At 46.8% G+C, this 16,314-nt stretch overlaps 1 protein-coding gene across 1 annotated transcript in view; it reads left to right on the forward strand.

Moving 5' to 3' along the window:
- The window catches only part of LOC310868573 (neuronal pentraxin-2-like), a gene marked incomplete at both ends in the record, with an annotated part of 85,049 nt that extends 69,255 nt beyond the window's left edge, over positions 1 to 15,794 (forward strand). Inside the window, 2 exons of the mRNA XM_083779028.1 lie at positions 13,755 to 13,934; positions 15,567 to 15,794. Coding sequence (XP_083635154.1) covers positions 13,755 to 13,934; positions 15,567 to 15,794 — 408 coding nt within the window. The remainder of the gene's footprint in view (positions 1 to 13,754; positions 13,935 to 15,566) is intronic.
- Positions 15,795 to 16,314: the final 520 nt, after the last annotated feature.

The raw sequence follows: 16,314 nt of genomic DNA on the forward strand, positions 1-16,314 counted from the left end.
ATAATGACCTGATGCATCCTGTAGTGATTATTGTTTAAATGTATTGAGTTATCTTTGGCTTTTCTGCTGTTAGACTGATGACTGGTTCTTGGTTTACTGATGATCCTATATGACTATTGTCTGTCTGTCTGTCTGTCTGTCTGTCTGTCTGTCTGTCTGTCTGTCTGTCTGTCTGTCTGTCTGTCTGTCTGTCGTGGGTCGGCGGTTCAAATCCCGGCTCCTCCTGTCCACATGTCGAAGTGTCCTTGGGCAAGAAGACGCTGAACCCCACATTGCCTCCAGCGAGTCGGTTGGTGTGAGCTCGCCACCGTCGGTGTGTGAATGTGGGAAGTGAGGATGCTTGCGTCGACTGTTCGCCGCTTCACCTCCCAACGTATGAAATATGAATGAATGAACCGTCGTAAAGCGCTTTGAGCACTTGGAAAAGCCATTAATTTATCCACACTTTTCCTGGGCTGTGTGTGCTCCAGTTCCTGTTGATTTAATTGGATATCATTGGTCATCTGACCAGTTTCATTGGCTTTCATTGGATCAAATCGACAGGAACTGGAGCACACACAGCCCAGGAAAAGTGTGGATAGGTGGGGGAGAAAACTTCTAGGTTGGATGGTTCTAGGTTGGATTGTTCTAGGTTGGAGGCGTGTGCGTGTACGCGTGCGCATGCGCATGTGTGTGTGTGCTGTACTGTATATAATTGTTTTTTGCCACGGTGTGTGAATGATTGATTATGTGACCGCTGCACTTTCCCGTCGCCGTGTAGTTGTACCTGATGTCTTGTTATTATAGCCTGATAACTTAACAAAGAGGACTTTAACCCATTTAGACCTGAGGACGATTCTTACAAAATGTCTTCTAAATCCTGACAGTTTTCTTGAAAAACCCCATGTTTCTATGTCAGTCGTTCTCAAACATTTTCATGTCAAAGACCCCCAAAAATGTAATTGGCCGCCGACCCCCGTCTGGACATATGTTGTTCCAGGAACCTCCCAGAAGCAACAATTTGAGTTAAAACGTCCACTCTGTAATAATATATATTCAAAGATTTGAGGCACATTTCCACGATTTTTCAAAAATAGCAGACCTACAAGTTAGCGCCGAGTGTAGCGCTATGAGCTTGTATAGATCTGCTATTTTTCAATAGCTAAAGTAGCCTATAACATAATGCTTTAAACACCAAAGGGGGTTCCCGCTCAAATTGGATTAACAACTAAGTTAACATATTTATCCAGAGGGATAAATATGAGGAATGTGTGCTCTGTGTCACCTATTATACATAATTATTTTATCTATAGTGTACTGATGCAAAACAAACATCATCACACCAATCATCCTCACGCCGCGGGCGCCCGAGCAGAAAGCACAGTAGAAGAACCAACTTATTTTAAAAGAGAATATTTTCTCCCTGGAACTCTAAACTCAACTTTTGTCGAAAAACCTGGATATATTACCATTAAAAAAACCTACAAGTACATGGCAATTTGAGGTGGCTTTCTTTAATATTTAAACATGAAATTTCACAAAGAAATAGACAAACCTACCTAAACAAACCTACCTTCTATCTATGATGTCACTGAGCATCATGAAGGTACTGAAAGACCCGCCCACCTAAGACATCTTAGACTTAGAGTATATATTAATAAGAGACGGCACCAGATTTCTCCTCACATCCACTTGTATTAAGTTGCTCTAAAGCGCATGAGGAGGATTTTACTCCTCCTTCCGGGTGTGCAACAGAGTGCATTCTGGGATGGATTGGTCCCAAACACATGGACGCGCTGCTGTTGACTATCATTGCACGCGTTCACGTATGAAACAGTGTTCACGTGTCATCATGAATGTGCGCAATGCCAATGATAGTCAACAGACCAGCGCGTTCATGTGTTTGGGCCCAGCGCTGCAATTGTCCATTTCGCCTCAGGGTTTCCTCCGGGTGCCGTCTCTATTAATATATACTTTAAGTCAGACATCAGCAACATTATGATGTCACTGAGCATCATGAAGGTACTGAAAGACCCGCCCACCTCAGACATCAGCAACATTATTATGTCACTGAGCATCATGAAGGTACTGAAAGACCCGCCCACCTCAGACATCAGCAACATTATGAAAATCACAACAAATATAATTGTCTGGGTGAAAAGCGCCGGCATTTAGTGTTCTAGAAGGCTAACAACTAAATGGCAGAAAGAGGGAATTGAGAGAGAGTGAGAGAGAAGAGAGAGTCTGACGAGGTTGTTTTAGAGGAAGGCTTTGATCGGGACATTCTCGAGTGTTTTGATGAGACGTGTTTGTGGTTGTGTTAGAGGTTGAGGGTGTTTTTTAGGGAGGCTTTGATCGGCGCACGCACACAGGGTGTTTTGATGAGAGGTGTTTGTGGTTGTTTTAGAGGTTGAGGGTGGTTTTTAGGGAGGCTTTGATCAGCGCAAGCACACGGGGTGTTTTGATGAGAGTGTTTGTACAGATTTCAAGCGAGGTCTGGAGTCTGCCTGGTTGGTTTTCATGCTATGCACTGGTATAGAAAGTATAGGCTATAACTTTACTTGAGTCATTTCAACTTCCAATGCTTTGACTGCTACTCCACTGCATCTCAGAGGCAAATATTATACATATAGGGGTCGTTCTACTGCGTGAAAAGAGGAGGTAACTGGCAATTATGGGCACTAGATTTGCCCGTAAACCTCAAGTTTAGCAGCATATACGATACGGTAATATACAGGTGTGATTGTACAATTCGGGAGTTTACCAGAGTTTTTTGGAAAGTTTAACGGGAGTTTCCTAATAGATCACACCTTAGAGACAGCTGTCTCCTGTGTGTCTTCTGTGTGTCGCACGGCTCGCAATGCATTTCCAATGGGAGTCACATGGTTTGACGAGACAAACTTGCTCCCTGGGTGTCTTCTGCAGCTCTCCTCCCCATAGACATATAAACGTATAGACGCCCTTTCCGGCTCCGGAGCGTATGTGCTCAAGGGAGGGCAAAACTTTCCCGAGATTCCTTGCGAAGCCCCGCCCCCCGTGGAAGCATGAGCGTGCGTCACAGAGCGCATGTTCGGTCTGTAAGTCCCGGAAAAGATGCGCTGTGATTGGCTAGTAATCACTTGAGTGGCAGCGCGACGTAACGTGCCTTCCACACTTCCAGTGTACTTTCTCCCCCCAGTGTAAATTGTCTCTTTGGTGTGAACGGCCCTACGACACACAGAGGAGACAGGAGTCACGCCATGTATTAATACTGTAGTTACTTTGTAGATTTTGATTATTATTACAAAACATACATTAACCACTTAAGGCATATTCTTTTGTCCATTTTAAAATTGCGTCGTGATGCGATGCAGTGCGTGCGTGAGTGCGTGCGTGCACGAGTGCGAACATGCTGCTGCGTGAACACATCTTGACGTGTCCATTGATCACGTTGGTTTGCAGTCATATTCTGTCGATTTACTGTATATATGATCTATTCATGCTAAACAATGTATGCTTTGAACTTTCAGCATTAATTGAAAAGCTCGGTAGACATGTGTCACTTCACAGGTCACTGTCTGTCCATGCTGATCACGTACTCGCTGCACGAGTTGATCCTTTAATTTCCCTGGTGGACGTCCGATGCAGTCTGAGGTTATACATGCAGGATGTGTAGCAGCTCATTGATCCTCCTGTGTACCAGTGGGGTTACTAGCCTATAGGCCTAGTGGACGTCCGATGCAGTGTGAGGTCTCCTACAGGTCTATACAGTATGTCTATAGCAGTTCATTGATCTATTATTGTACCAGTGGGGTTACTAGCCTATAGGACAGTGTTTAAGTGTTTGAAACGTGAGAGAGAGCGAGAGAGAGAGAGAGAGAGAGAGAGAGAGAGAGAGAGAGAGAGAGAGAGAGAGAGAGAGAGAGAGAGAGAGAGAGAGAGAGAGAGAGACAGAGACATGACTGCTGCTGTATCGTCTCTGAGAGCATTGGTTCCCAACCTTTTCATACTGAAGTACCACCTCTCCAAGTACCACCGTAATTTGACTGATGTTAAAGTACAGCAGCGTAGACCTGCCCTTTGTGTTCCATTCCTATAATAACTGATGTTAAAGTACAGCAGCGTAGACCTGCCCTTTGTGTTCCATTCCTATAATAACTGATGTTAAAGTACAGCAGCGTAGACCTGCCCTTTGTGTTCCATTCCTATAATAACTGATGTTAAAGTACAGCAGCGTAGACCTGCCCTTTGTGTTCCATTCCTATAATAACTGATGTTAAAGTACAGCAGTGTAGACCTGCCCTTTGTGTTCCAATCCTATAAGTCAATAATGCTGCTGCTCTGACAAAATGAATCACTTAACAGCTAGCCTCGGTCCCAGGCTTACTTATCTGCTTACACAAAGAAGCTATCGGCGCACGTATCCTCCGGAACTTCTGTCAGATGTATTTCCCCCGGATACGATATTTTCCCGACCAATCACAACACTCGTTTCATTCTTGGAGAATGTAAACTGATTTGTAAAGCATCAACGTCATTTCCTTGGGCGATACTTCCGCTAAAATCCCGCAACTTCCGATGATAGTCTTTTCGTCGTAGGTCTTGCCCAGGGTGCTTAACAGCACAACTGATGATATTTCTAATGTGATTAATTATTTAAACCAATTGCTTGGTCAGAAGAACTACCTGTAGTAACATAAATATTTCATTCCACTCTTTTTTTCTCCTTTTTTGGGGCGGCTCCTCTGAGTATCAAAAAGCTTCCATTGATCAGGCGGCTGTTGTGCTGTCTGCACACACACACACACACACACACACACACACACACACACACACACACACACACACACACACACACACACACACACACACACACACAACACACACACACACACACACACACACACAGGCTTCACTGCTTGTATGTGTGCGAGGTTAGATGAGGATCAAACCATCGCGTACTGCACAGCAGAACTTTAGTCGGTTTCGGCAAAGCTGGGGGGAACGAAGGAAAGAAAAAACCCACAGTGACTTCTTTTGAAGTGTGTGTGTATGTGTGTGTGTGTGTGTGTGTGTGTGTATGCGTGCGTGCGTGCGTGCATGCATGTGTGCGTGCGTGTGTGCTTGCTTGCGTGCATGCGTGTGAGCCTTTAGTCGCTGATCCTGTGCTTCAGGGCTGTGTGGCACTGTTGCTCTGCTCCGGAGCGTTAGAAGAACTTCTCCTTAAATCATTTCGGACGGGAAACACATTTGTGTCGCCTCATATAGCTTTTAACCACTTTTTAACCATTATTTAAAACTTTAGGTGTTGAAAAATAGCAGCTCTACAAGCTCGCAGAGCTGCTATTTTAGAAAATTCTTGAAAATGTGTGCAAATCTTTGAATATAGTTCTGCTGGGTTTTATTTAATCGTGAAAATGTGGCACAAATCTTTGAATATGTATACTTTCACAGTGAACGCTATTTAAACTCAAGTCTTTGCTGCTGGGGGTGGGAGGTCCCTGGAACAACATGTTTTCAGCTGGGGGGTCTGGGGCCAATTACATATCATTCTGGGGGTCCTTGACATGAAATAGTTTGAGAACCACTGATATAGACACACATATAGGTTTATCTGAAAACTGTCATGATTTAGATTCTAAATTAGAAGACATTTATAGAATCATTTCTGAGGTCTAGATTGGGTTAACGCTGTGGGACGTCCAAGTCAGCACAGTCTGTCGACTTCAGTGGAAATAAGAAGTAGCTACTTTCTCTCCTCCTCGCCGATACAAAGTTTGTGAAGTTGAAAGCCTGGGCTTTCCCTAGTGGGAGCACTCTGAGCCCCCCCACCTCGCGTCGAAAATACCACCTTATGGCCAAAATGTTAAATTATCTACCGGGCGAGCACAGAAATGTGGTAAATGGTGAATTTATATAGTGCTTTTCATCCAAAGCGCTTTACATAGATTGCCAAGCAGATGAGACAGATTGTACTCTGAAAAGCCCTGCCCTCCGTTTCCTCCCCAAAACCGGGAGGTATAAGCTTACTAGCTCGTGCTGTCAAGTCTGATCTCTCTCTAGAAGCGTTTATATTCCAAACGAGATGCTTATTGGTTATGTCACAAAATTAGGACAGAACATTGGCGTTCTGATCCACGGACAGCGCCGTAGATTAAATTATTATAGTAGGATTTGTCCAGGAGCTCCGACCAAGGAGTTTGACAAGTACTGGATTTCAGCAATCCCGTTTTATATCATTAAAATGGACCGTGTAAACACGTCCATTCGCAGTACGACTATACGTGATTGGTATTATCACCATCACCTGGGTGGGTCAGTTGTGTAACTTTCCTGACGTTAAGCTGTGTGTGTGTGTGTGTGTGTTCAACAACAGCACAGCAATTTAAAATAACACTGACAGCTATGAGGTGACGAAAGCTTGCTGAAAGCTTGCCATCCTTAGCTACGATTGTTAAACTTGCCTGAAAGCTTGCCATCCTTAGCTACGGTTGTTAAACTTGCCGAAAGCTTGCCATCCTTAGCTACGGTTGTTAAACTTACCAAAAGCTTGCCATCCTTAGCAACGGTTGCTAAACTATGGCTTTAAGGGTTTAGGGGACAATGGTTTAGTGAAGGATGAGTTAACCCATTCTGGACGGGAACCCCTTTTGGTGTTTTAACTAGGCATTATGTTATACTTTATAAATGTGGGACAAATCTTTGAATATAATACTCTTTCAGAATACTTTTAATTCTTTCGACGTCAGGCCTAAATGGGTTTAAAGAAAAACACATGCAGTCCTACAGTATACTCCATATCATAACCCCCCCCCCATGTGCCACATGCATGCGTTTCATCCTCTGTGGATGCTGATGTCATCGATGGGACTGTTCGCTACACAGCTGTTTTTATTTTTCCTTTTGATCTTATGGAACAACAAAGCACAGAGAGAGAGAGAGAGAGAGAGAGAGAGAGAGAGAGAGAGAGAGAGAGAGAGAGAGAGAGAGAGAGAGAGAGAGAGAGAGAGAGAGAGAGAGAGAGAGAGAGAGAGAGAGAGAGAGAGAGAGAGAGAGAGAGAGAGAGAGAGAGAGAGAGAGAGAGAGAGAGAGAGAGAGAGAGCTCCCCGCGGGTCTTTGAAGGTTTTTCCGTGCATTGATGTCATGATGTCACCTGTGGGTAATAAACTTAACGAGTCATCGTTAAGCCATCCGTTGGGTGTTAAAGCAGAGCTGTCTGATCGTCACCCTCTCTGCTCGTTAAACATGGAGTGCCACCATTTCTTTCCACCCTAAAACATGATCATCAGGTATTATTATAATATAAGAAGGAAGAACTTTTTCCAAAAAGTGTACAGTATTGTTAAAATGTTGTTTTTCATGTGGGCACGCCCACCAGTTCATTAAGCAATTAAGTATGCCTGGTTTGGGCCTGGTGGGTGGTGATGGGTGGTGATCCACCTGAACTGAAGCCGCACCCACATTTGTTGTTGTATGATAAAGACAGGAGGAGGCCGGGATTCGAACCGCTGACCCATGGATCATTGGACGACCTGCTCTACCCTCCTGAGCCAAAGCCGCCCGTTGTGATATCATTACTGTTTATTTCATTGGCCCGTTTGACTGTCAAGGGTTCCGCCTCCAGGAAGAAACCCTAATTCAAAGTTAATACACCATTGCACATAAAAACGACTCCAGGGTGTCTAATGAAGTACTGTCACCTCATAGACACATGAAAAAGTGGAAAAATACAAACATTGTGGCATTGTGGCTGTAATGTATTGGCTTTAATACATATATTATGCTGTACTAGGGCTCCCCCTGTTGCAAACTGTTGTTGTGTGCATTCCAGCACACTGCGCATGTGCACAAACCCATGTTTTGCTCCCGCTTTCATTCAGTAAATAACCAGGCATCTAACACTAGCACTGTGTCCGTGTCCTTTCAATAATACTACTGAGAACCCGATATACTACAGTGGCGACGAGGTGGATGGGATTTTCTAGCGCAAAGAGGATCCCTGTGACGAGAGACAAGTTGAAGAACGTATATTGTGGAAAATAAACGGACGAGACTACAACGTTGACACAATGGCTGCGTCGTCCAAATAGGCGCGATAGCCGAATATAAAGAAGGACAGGAGGATTTTGAGTCTTACTTGGAGAGATTGGACATGTGGATGACCGCAAACAGTGTGGAGGATAACAAAAAGGTCAGTGTGTTCCTGTCAGTAATTGGAGCTGATGCCTACAGACTTTTGAAGAATCTAGTCAGCCCAGACAAACCCAGTACAAAGACGTATGTACAGCTGTGTGAGGCACTCGGTAACCATTACAAGCCGAAACCGCTCATCATTGTGGAACGATTCCGGTTCCAAAAGAGAAACCAACATGACGTCGAGTCTAATGCTGATTATGTTGTAGCATTGAAGCAACTGTCTACACACTGTGATTTTGGCGCATTTCTCGATGATGCATTACGTGACCGTTTTGTAAGTGGATTAAAGTCGGAGGAAGTGCAAAGAAGACTGTTATCCATGGCAGGGCTTACGTTCAAGACAGCTTGTGATACAGCGTTGGCCATGGAGACGGCAACACGCAATGCACAAGAATTTTCAGGGCACATGAAAGACACAGGGACAGTAAACAAGGTGCACATGGAACAAAGTAAAGGCGGATGGAAATCGCGGAGCAACAGTGCTCAACAGAGTTTCAAACCAGCACCTAGAAATGACGATGCCCGAGAGCAGCAGCCTTGCTACAGATGTGGCGGTAAGCATGCTGCACAATTATGCAAATTCAAGCAAGAAAAGTGTCACAATTGTGCTAAAATTGGCCATATCGCACGGATGTGTAGGAGCAAAAAGACACACTATGTCGAGCAGGAAGCACACAGGAATTATGATGATGAGGATGATGAAGATGCAGTGCTCGGAGTGTGCTCTGTGTTTACAGCTTCTAGTAATAAGCGTGGCATTAATGTGCATGTGATGCTGGAAGGAAAGGGTCTGGATATGCTGCTAGACACTGGAGCAGATGCAACATTAGTGTCTGAGGTTTTCTATGAAGAGTGCCTATCTCATCTACCCCTTGAAGTATGCCGTCAGAGACTGTCCACATTTACTGGGGAACGAATTCCCACACTAGGGCAAGTGCATGTGAATGCAACATATGAGCAACAGACCGCAACATTACCTTTGGTGATTGTGAAGGGTGATCGACCAGCACTCCTAGGGCGTGACTGGTTGGATACAATCAGACTGAACTGGAGGGAAATATTCGTGGTTAAGGCAGCAGGTGGTGCTAGTGTGCCAGATGTGGAGGCCGTGTTACAGAGGCACAGAGCTGTGTTTGAAGAAGGCCCCAGCATCATTAAGGAGTTCAAAGCCTCTATTCGAGTGAGGTCAGATGCACAGCCCATCTGTAGGAAGGCCAGACCGGTGCCTTATTCCCTCAGAGAACCAGTGGAAAAAGAGCTGGACAGATTGGAAGCTATGGGCATAATTTCCAAAACGGACAGAAGTGAATGGGCATCGCCAATTGTTGTAGTCCCAAAAGCTGACAAGTCAATACGCATATGTGGTGATTACAAAGTTACCATAAACCAGAGCGTGGAGGAGGAAACATATCCACTGCCGAATACCGAAGATCTGTTCGCAACATTGGCTGGAGGCAAACTGTTCACAAAATTGGATTTGTCACATGCCTATCAGCAACTACAACTGGATAAGGATTCAGAAAAATACCTCACTGTAAACACTCACCGTGGGCTATATGTCTACCACCGTCTCGCTTATGGTGTCTCTAGTGCACCATCCATCTTCCAGGGAGTGATGGATCAAATACTGCAGGGTCTTGACCATGTGACCTGTTTTCTCGATGACATTCTAATCACAGCAGGGTCAAGACAAGATCACCTGAAAAAGCTGGAGGAGGTCCTGAGTCGTCTAGAGAAGTATGGTGTTCGAGTAAAACGATCCAAGTGCAAGTTCATGGAAAGCAGAGTGGAGTATTTGGGCCACATGGTGGACAGTGAAGGGCTTCACCCAACAGATGAGAAGGTGGAAGCTCTAGTCAATGCTCCATGCCCCACAAATGTGTCCGAGCTACGCTCGTTTCTAGGGCTCTTAAATTACTATGGACGTTTCCTGAAGGGTCTGTCCACCCTGTTACAGCCCCTGCATGCGCTACTCAAGAAGGAGAGTCCCTGGAAATGGACACCGGAATGCGAGGGAGCGTTCACAAAGACCAAGAAACTGTTGCTAGAAAGCAAAGTAGTTGTACACTACGACACCAAGAAGCCAGTGAGGCTAGCCTGCGACGCATCCCCTTACGGCGTGGGAGCGGTGATTTCACACATCATGGAAGATGGCGAAGAAAAGCCGATTGCCTTTGCGTCACGCACTCTATCGGATGCAGAGAGCAAGTATGCCCAAATAGAGAAAGAAGCTCTATCCATCATTTTCGGAGTGAGGAAGTTCCATAAATATCTCTACGGGAGAAAGTTTATCCTCACTACTGACCACAAGCCGCTCTTGGCGATCCTGGGGCCCAAGTCAGCGATTCCCACTTTAGCTGCTCTGAGGATGCAACGGTGGGCACTAATACTCATGGCCTACAACTACGACATTGAGTATCGCAAATCAGCAGATCATGCAAACGCAGACGCCTTGTCCAGGCTGCCGAGGCCAGACAAAGACAAAACAGCTGAAGAAAGCAGCATCTTCTACTTCTCTGTGGTGGATGACCTGCCAGTGCATGCCAGAGACATAGCGCACAGCACACGGAAGGATCCAGTATTGAGCAAAGTCAGAGAGTTCACTTTAAATGGGTGGCCCGACAGCGTTGATGATGAGACTCTCAGACCGTTCTTCACCTGGAGAACTGAACTGTCTGAAGAGCAAGGGTGTGTACTGTGGGGAATGAGGGTCATCGTGCCGCCCGCACATAGGGCGAGGCTGCTAAGTGACCTACACACCGGACATCCGGGTATCTGCCGCATGAAAGCACTGGCCAGGTCATATGTGTGGTGGCCCCACTTGGACAGTGACATTGAAGCAACCGTACAGAGCTGTGGGGCGTGCCAGTCAGTGAGAAGGCTGCCAGCGGTAGCCCCGTTGCACTCTTGGAGGTGGCCGGAACGTGTTTGGCAGAGAGTACACATAGACTTTTGTGAGAAAGACAAGCAGTACTTCTTAGTACTTGTGGACAGTCACTCTAAATGGCTGGAGGTCATGCCTATGAAGACCACCACATCGGCAAAGACCATTGATGTTCTACGCAACCTGTTTGCTTCTCAAGGTCTCCCGGAGGAGGTCGTAAGTGACAACGGACCTCAATTCACTTCCTGTGAGTTCAAACAGTTCCTGAGGAGCAACGGTATCAAGCAGACACTGGTGCCGGCTTATCATCCCGCGTCGAACGGCGCCGCTGAAAGGTCGGTGCAGACAGTCAAGGCTGCACTCCTGAAGCAAGTTCTTGGAGAAGAGTCTCAGCAGTTGACATTGCAACATAGGCTGGCTAATTTCCTGTTGATGTACAGGAGCACACCTCACGCAGTGACGGGGGTTTCGCCAGCGGAGTTGTTCCTGAAACGTCAACTGAGGACCAGGTTCAGCCTGCTTAAACCGAGCCTGGCTAGAACTGTTGAGGAAAAACAGCTTCAACAGAAGGTTCACCATGACAAAGCCACAACCAAATTGAGACACCTGTTCCCGGGTGATTTGGTTCGTGTGAGAAATTTTCGTGAGGGGAAGGAGAAGTGGTTGAGAGCCACAGTGGTGAAGCGCCTTGGACCAGTCACGTACCTGATCAACGATGGATTTAGAGAGCGCTCCGTCCATATCGATCACCTATTACACTCTAAGGAAGCTGATCTGCAACACATAAACTCCAGAGACCACACAACGCATCCCAGAGACTTAAATGAGCCATTCACCAGCCAAGTCTCTACTCTGCCTCAGTGGAACTGTGAGTCTACTCCTGGGCTGACACACCCGCCGCGGATGACTCCAGGAACACCTGCATGGACACCTGGTAGCAGCGACAGCTCTACACCGCCGCCGCAGAGCCCTGTCAAGCCCAGCACTCCGCAGCAGAGCCCTGTCAAGCCCAGCACTCCTGCCATGCGCCGCTACCCGGACCGGGTGCGCATGAAGACATGCAAGTACAATGATTAGTAGGGAACCAAGTCAAGTCAAGGGCAGAATAATCCCTTTTTGGCTTGGTATACAAGGGTGGAGCAGTCTACCTCTCCCTTGTCAGTTAGGGTCAACAAAGACTCATTTTGCTTAAAGACATTCCTTTATTACAGTAAAAAAAATGTTAATTGAGAGTTATAGTAAAGAAGAATTTATTAGGCTGTTATTGCCAGCTGCACAAACAGAGGTTAAGTTGTTTGACAGTAAATTGTTGTTGTTGAGTTGATTGGTAAACAAGAACTTAAAGGGAGCTTTCATATAAAAGGGAGGACTGTAATGTATTGGCTTTAATACATATATTATGCTGTACTAGGGCTCCCCCTGTTGGCAACTGTTGTTGTGTGCATTCCAGCACACTGCGCATGTGCACAAACCCATGTTTTGCTCCCGCTTTCATTCAGTAAATAACCAGGCATCTAACACTAGCACTGTGTCCGTGTCCTTTCAATAATACTACTGAGAACCCGATATACTACAGTGGCACTCCCCAAAAAGATGCATTTTATTATCGCCTGTTCGCCTGGAACAACATATTTTAATTTTCAGATGGGGGTCCACGGCCAAATACAGATATTTCCTAGGGGACCTTGACATGAAAAGGTTTGAGCACCACTGATACGATTTTCAGAATTATTTTGTAATTTTCGTTTTTTCACCACCAGTTTTGGAGATATGGCTTATAGAGTAATGTCTTGCAGAGAAACAGCGAGTTGAGAAAACAGGCTTGAAAGGTTCACTTCTGTGGACTCTAACATTACACCTAGCTACATTTACTTCATATTTTCAGCTCTGACATTTATTTCAAGATTCTGCCTGCGTGCTATTAACTAATTTTAGATGAAAACATTAAAAAAACATCATTTCCGAGTGGTGCAACCACTCCCTTATACGGAGCTGTGTGGGTGGCTGGCTGGCTGGCTGGCTGGGTGGGTGGGTGCGTCTGAGCACGAAAACAGCATGTGCGCAACCTAACACACATGCACATATTAACTGTATATATGGTGATTTCGGCTGTGCCATGAAGTGAATCAGAATACTGGGCTACTCGCCCCGGCGCTTGCCCGTTTTTCCTCCCGAAAAAAGTGAGGGGGATAACTTTGTAATATGCTATTGGCTGTTTGTATTCTTTTTGGAAAAATATAAAAAGATTCTCCTGTGGAAAGGCTATATTATTTGACTTATATTGATTGCACCTATAAACAATTTAGTATTATTTAGTATATGTAAGGTTTTGCCCCCTCAAATGGTACCTCGTCAGATAATCCCCACATATCCTACAACAACTTCTGTGAACAGACTTCACTGTAGTAGCTTTTCATAAATTATATTTGTACTTAGGCTGTTCTGCTGTCATGAAAGTTTATAGTTAGATAAATTCAAAGTCCAGCCGTCTGCTGTCCAGCCTCTCCCACCCCTCACTGGGGAAAATTCTGGGAGGAAAACAGAAACGGGGCGAGTAGTCTTGTTACCGTGCCAGTACAGTACAGTAGAGGGACACCCACACACATGGGTGTGATTTTTTTCTCCTCTCCTGAACAGGCCAGTCTTGCCGCCATGACTGTCTCTGTATCAAAAAGAATCTCAGGTGTTAATGACCCCCCCCCCCCCCCCCCCCCAGGTGGCCCAGCTGCCTCTGGTGGTGAGCGACGGCCGCTGGCATCACATCTGCATCACGTGGACCACGCGGGACGGCTTCTGGGAGGCCTACCAGGACGGGGAGAGGCTGGGCACCGGGGACAACCTGGCTCCCTGGCACCCCATCAAGCCTGGAGGGGTGCTCATCCTGGGGCAGGAACAGGTCTGTCTGTCTGTCTGTCTGTCTGTCTGTCTGTCTGTCTGTCTGTCTGTCTGTCTGTCTGTCTGTCTGTCTGTCTGTCTGTCTGTCTGTCTGTCTGTCTGTCTGTCTGTCTGTCTGTCTGTCTGCCTGTCTGTCTGTGACAGATTGAGTAAGAGAGATATGTGATTGCGTGCATGTGTGCATGCGTGAGAGAGAGAGAGGTGCGTGCATATAATTCCCTACAGTCCAGCGTGTGTGTGTGTGTGTGTGTGTGTGTGTGTGTGTGTGTGTGTGTGTTTCACAGCAGGCACCACGGGAGAGCCGTGCGTGCGTGCGTGCGTGCGTGCATGCATGGGTGTGTGTGTCTCACGCCATCCTTTCATATTAGCTCATCTATCTGCTTCTAAACACAAACCGACACCTCCGCTCCACCAGGGGGAGCCGGTCGGTCCTCCGCTCCACCAGGGGGAGCCGGTCGGTCCTCCGCTCCAAAAGGGGGAGCTGGTCGGTCCTTGACGTTTTGTTGATTTCTATGAATCCAGAATTAATATTAGTTTTCGGGTGGTTGCTTCTCCGTTGCTAGGCAACGCTTGATTCCACGTTGTGGCGTCATTGAAATCCCAAAATTCCGTCCACATGCATTACACGCGGGATCTTTACCGACGTCTTTAGCCCCGCCCTCTACCACTTAGACACTCCCACTGAGAGAGACTTGGACACTTTCCAGCCGGGCTCATTCATTCCAATGTAAATATCATGGATTTGACACATTAAATACTGGTTTATTTCTGGAACCAGACCTTCAAAATTTCTTCCAAATCCATCAACAAGGCAGACGATGTTAGGAACTCAATAAAAACATTAGCAGAACCTCGTGGTTAGCATATTAGCACTTCTGGCGATAGAATAGAGACCAGCGCCCGCCCCGGAAATGACCCATTACTACTTCCGGTTCACGGGTTCTTCTTCTGGGCCTTTTTTCTGTGCATTCTGGCACTGTGCGCCACAGCGCCGGAGGCAATGGTGGCATGGAAAGAGTTTTAAAGTATTGAGGTACGAGGTTTCTGCCTCGACAGTGTCGTAATGAATCCTAACCTTCACCGACTGTTGCTCCATCATAAAGTACATACAGGTCTGCTCTGCCACAGGAGAGGCGTGTGTGCGTGCGTGCGTGCATGTGATAAGTCAGTGGGATCAAGTCCTGTGCAGACAAGACAAGCTTCAGTGAACAACAGCACAACAGACAACAGAGAAAGCTGGATGTTAAACAGAACTCACAACCAGACCAGTCTCCTCTGCTGTAGAACTCAGCACTGGGGCGGCTGTGGCTCAGGAGGTAGAGCAGGTCGCCCCAATGATCCGTGGGTTGGCGGTTCGAATCCCGGCTCCTCCTGTCTACATGTCGAAGTGTCCTTTGACAGTGTTCCAAGACACTGAACCCCAAATTGCTCCCGATGTGCTGGTTGGTACCTTGCATGGATTCCGCCGCAATCGGTGTATGAATGTGTGTGTGAATGGGCGAATGTAATGCACTATATGTAAAGCGTCTTGGATAAAGGCGCTATATAAATGCACCATTTACCATTTAACAGCGAACTCAAACCTCACACTTGTAACCTCACACCTCGCCTGTCTCTCTCTCTCTCCCACCAGGACATTGTGGGCGGTCGTTTCGACGCCACGCAGGCATTCGTGGGCGAGCTGAGCCACTTCAACGTGTGGGACCGCGTGCTGCGACCCGCCGACATCGTGGGCATGGCCAACTGCTCCGCCTACATGCCCGGCAACGTCATCCCATGGGTGGACGCCAATGTGGAGGTGCTGGGCGGGGCCACCAAGGCTGCGCTGGAGATCTGCGAGGACCGCGCCTTCGACTCCTAAAAGGGCCACGCCTTCCACTCCTAAAAGACCGCTCCTTCGACTCCTAAAAGACCTATTCATACCCCAATTAGAGGCGATAGCTTATCACCGCGGCATAGTTTTCTAAAGGTTAGGAAAGACCGCACCTTCGACTCCTAAAAGACCGCGCCTTCCACTCCTAAAAGGCCGCGCCTTCCACTCCTAAAAGGCAGCGCCTTCGACTCCTAAAAGGGCCCCTTCCACTCCTAAATGGCCGCGCCTTCGACTCCTAAAAGACTGCGCCTTCAACTCCTAAAAGACCTATTCATACCCCAGTGTGAGGCGATAGCTTATAAGCGAGGCATAGTTTTCTAAAGGTTAGAAAACTACAACAACATGTCACGTCACTCGCCGCCGGTAATCAGCTATCCCCGCGGACCGCGACACATCTCTCTGTTGTTTACTGTCCGACGACAGGTCCTTTCACTCCATGGGGCCATCACCTCCTCGTTCACTGATTGGTCACTCTAGATAGTTGAGTGGTCGGTCCCCTTAGTTTTGC

The sequence above is a fragment of the Protomyctophum parallelum genome (assembly GCF_964188405.1).
Source record: "Protomyctophum parallelum genome assembly, chromosome: 13".
NCBI classification, from domain to species: Eukaryota; Metazoa; Chordata; class Actinopteri; order Myctophiformes; family Myctophidae; genus Protomyctophum; species Protomyctophum parallelum.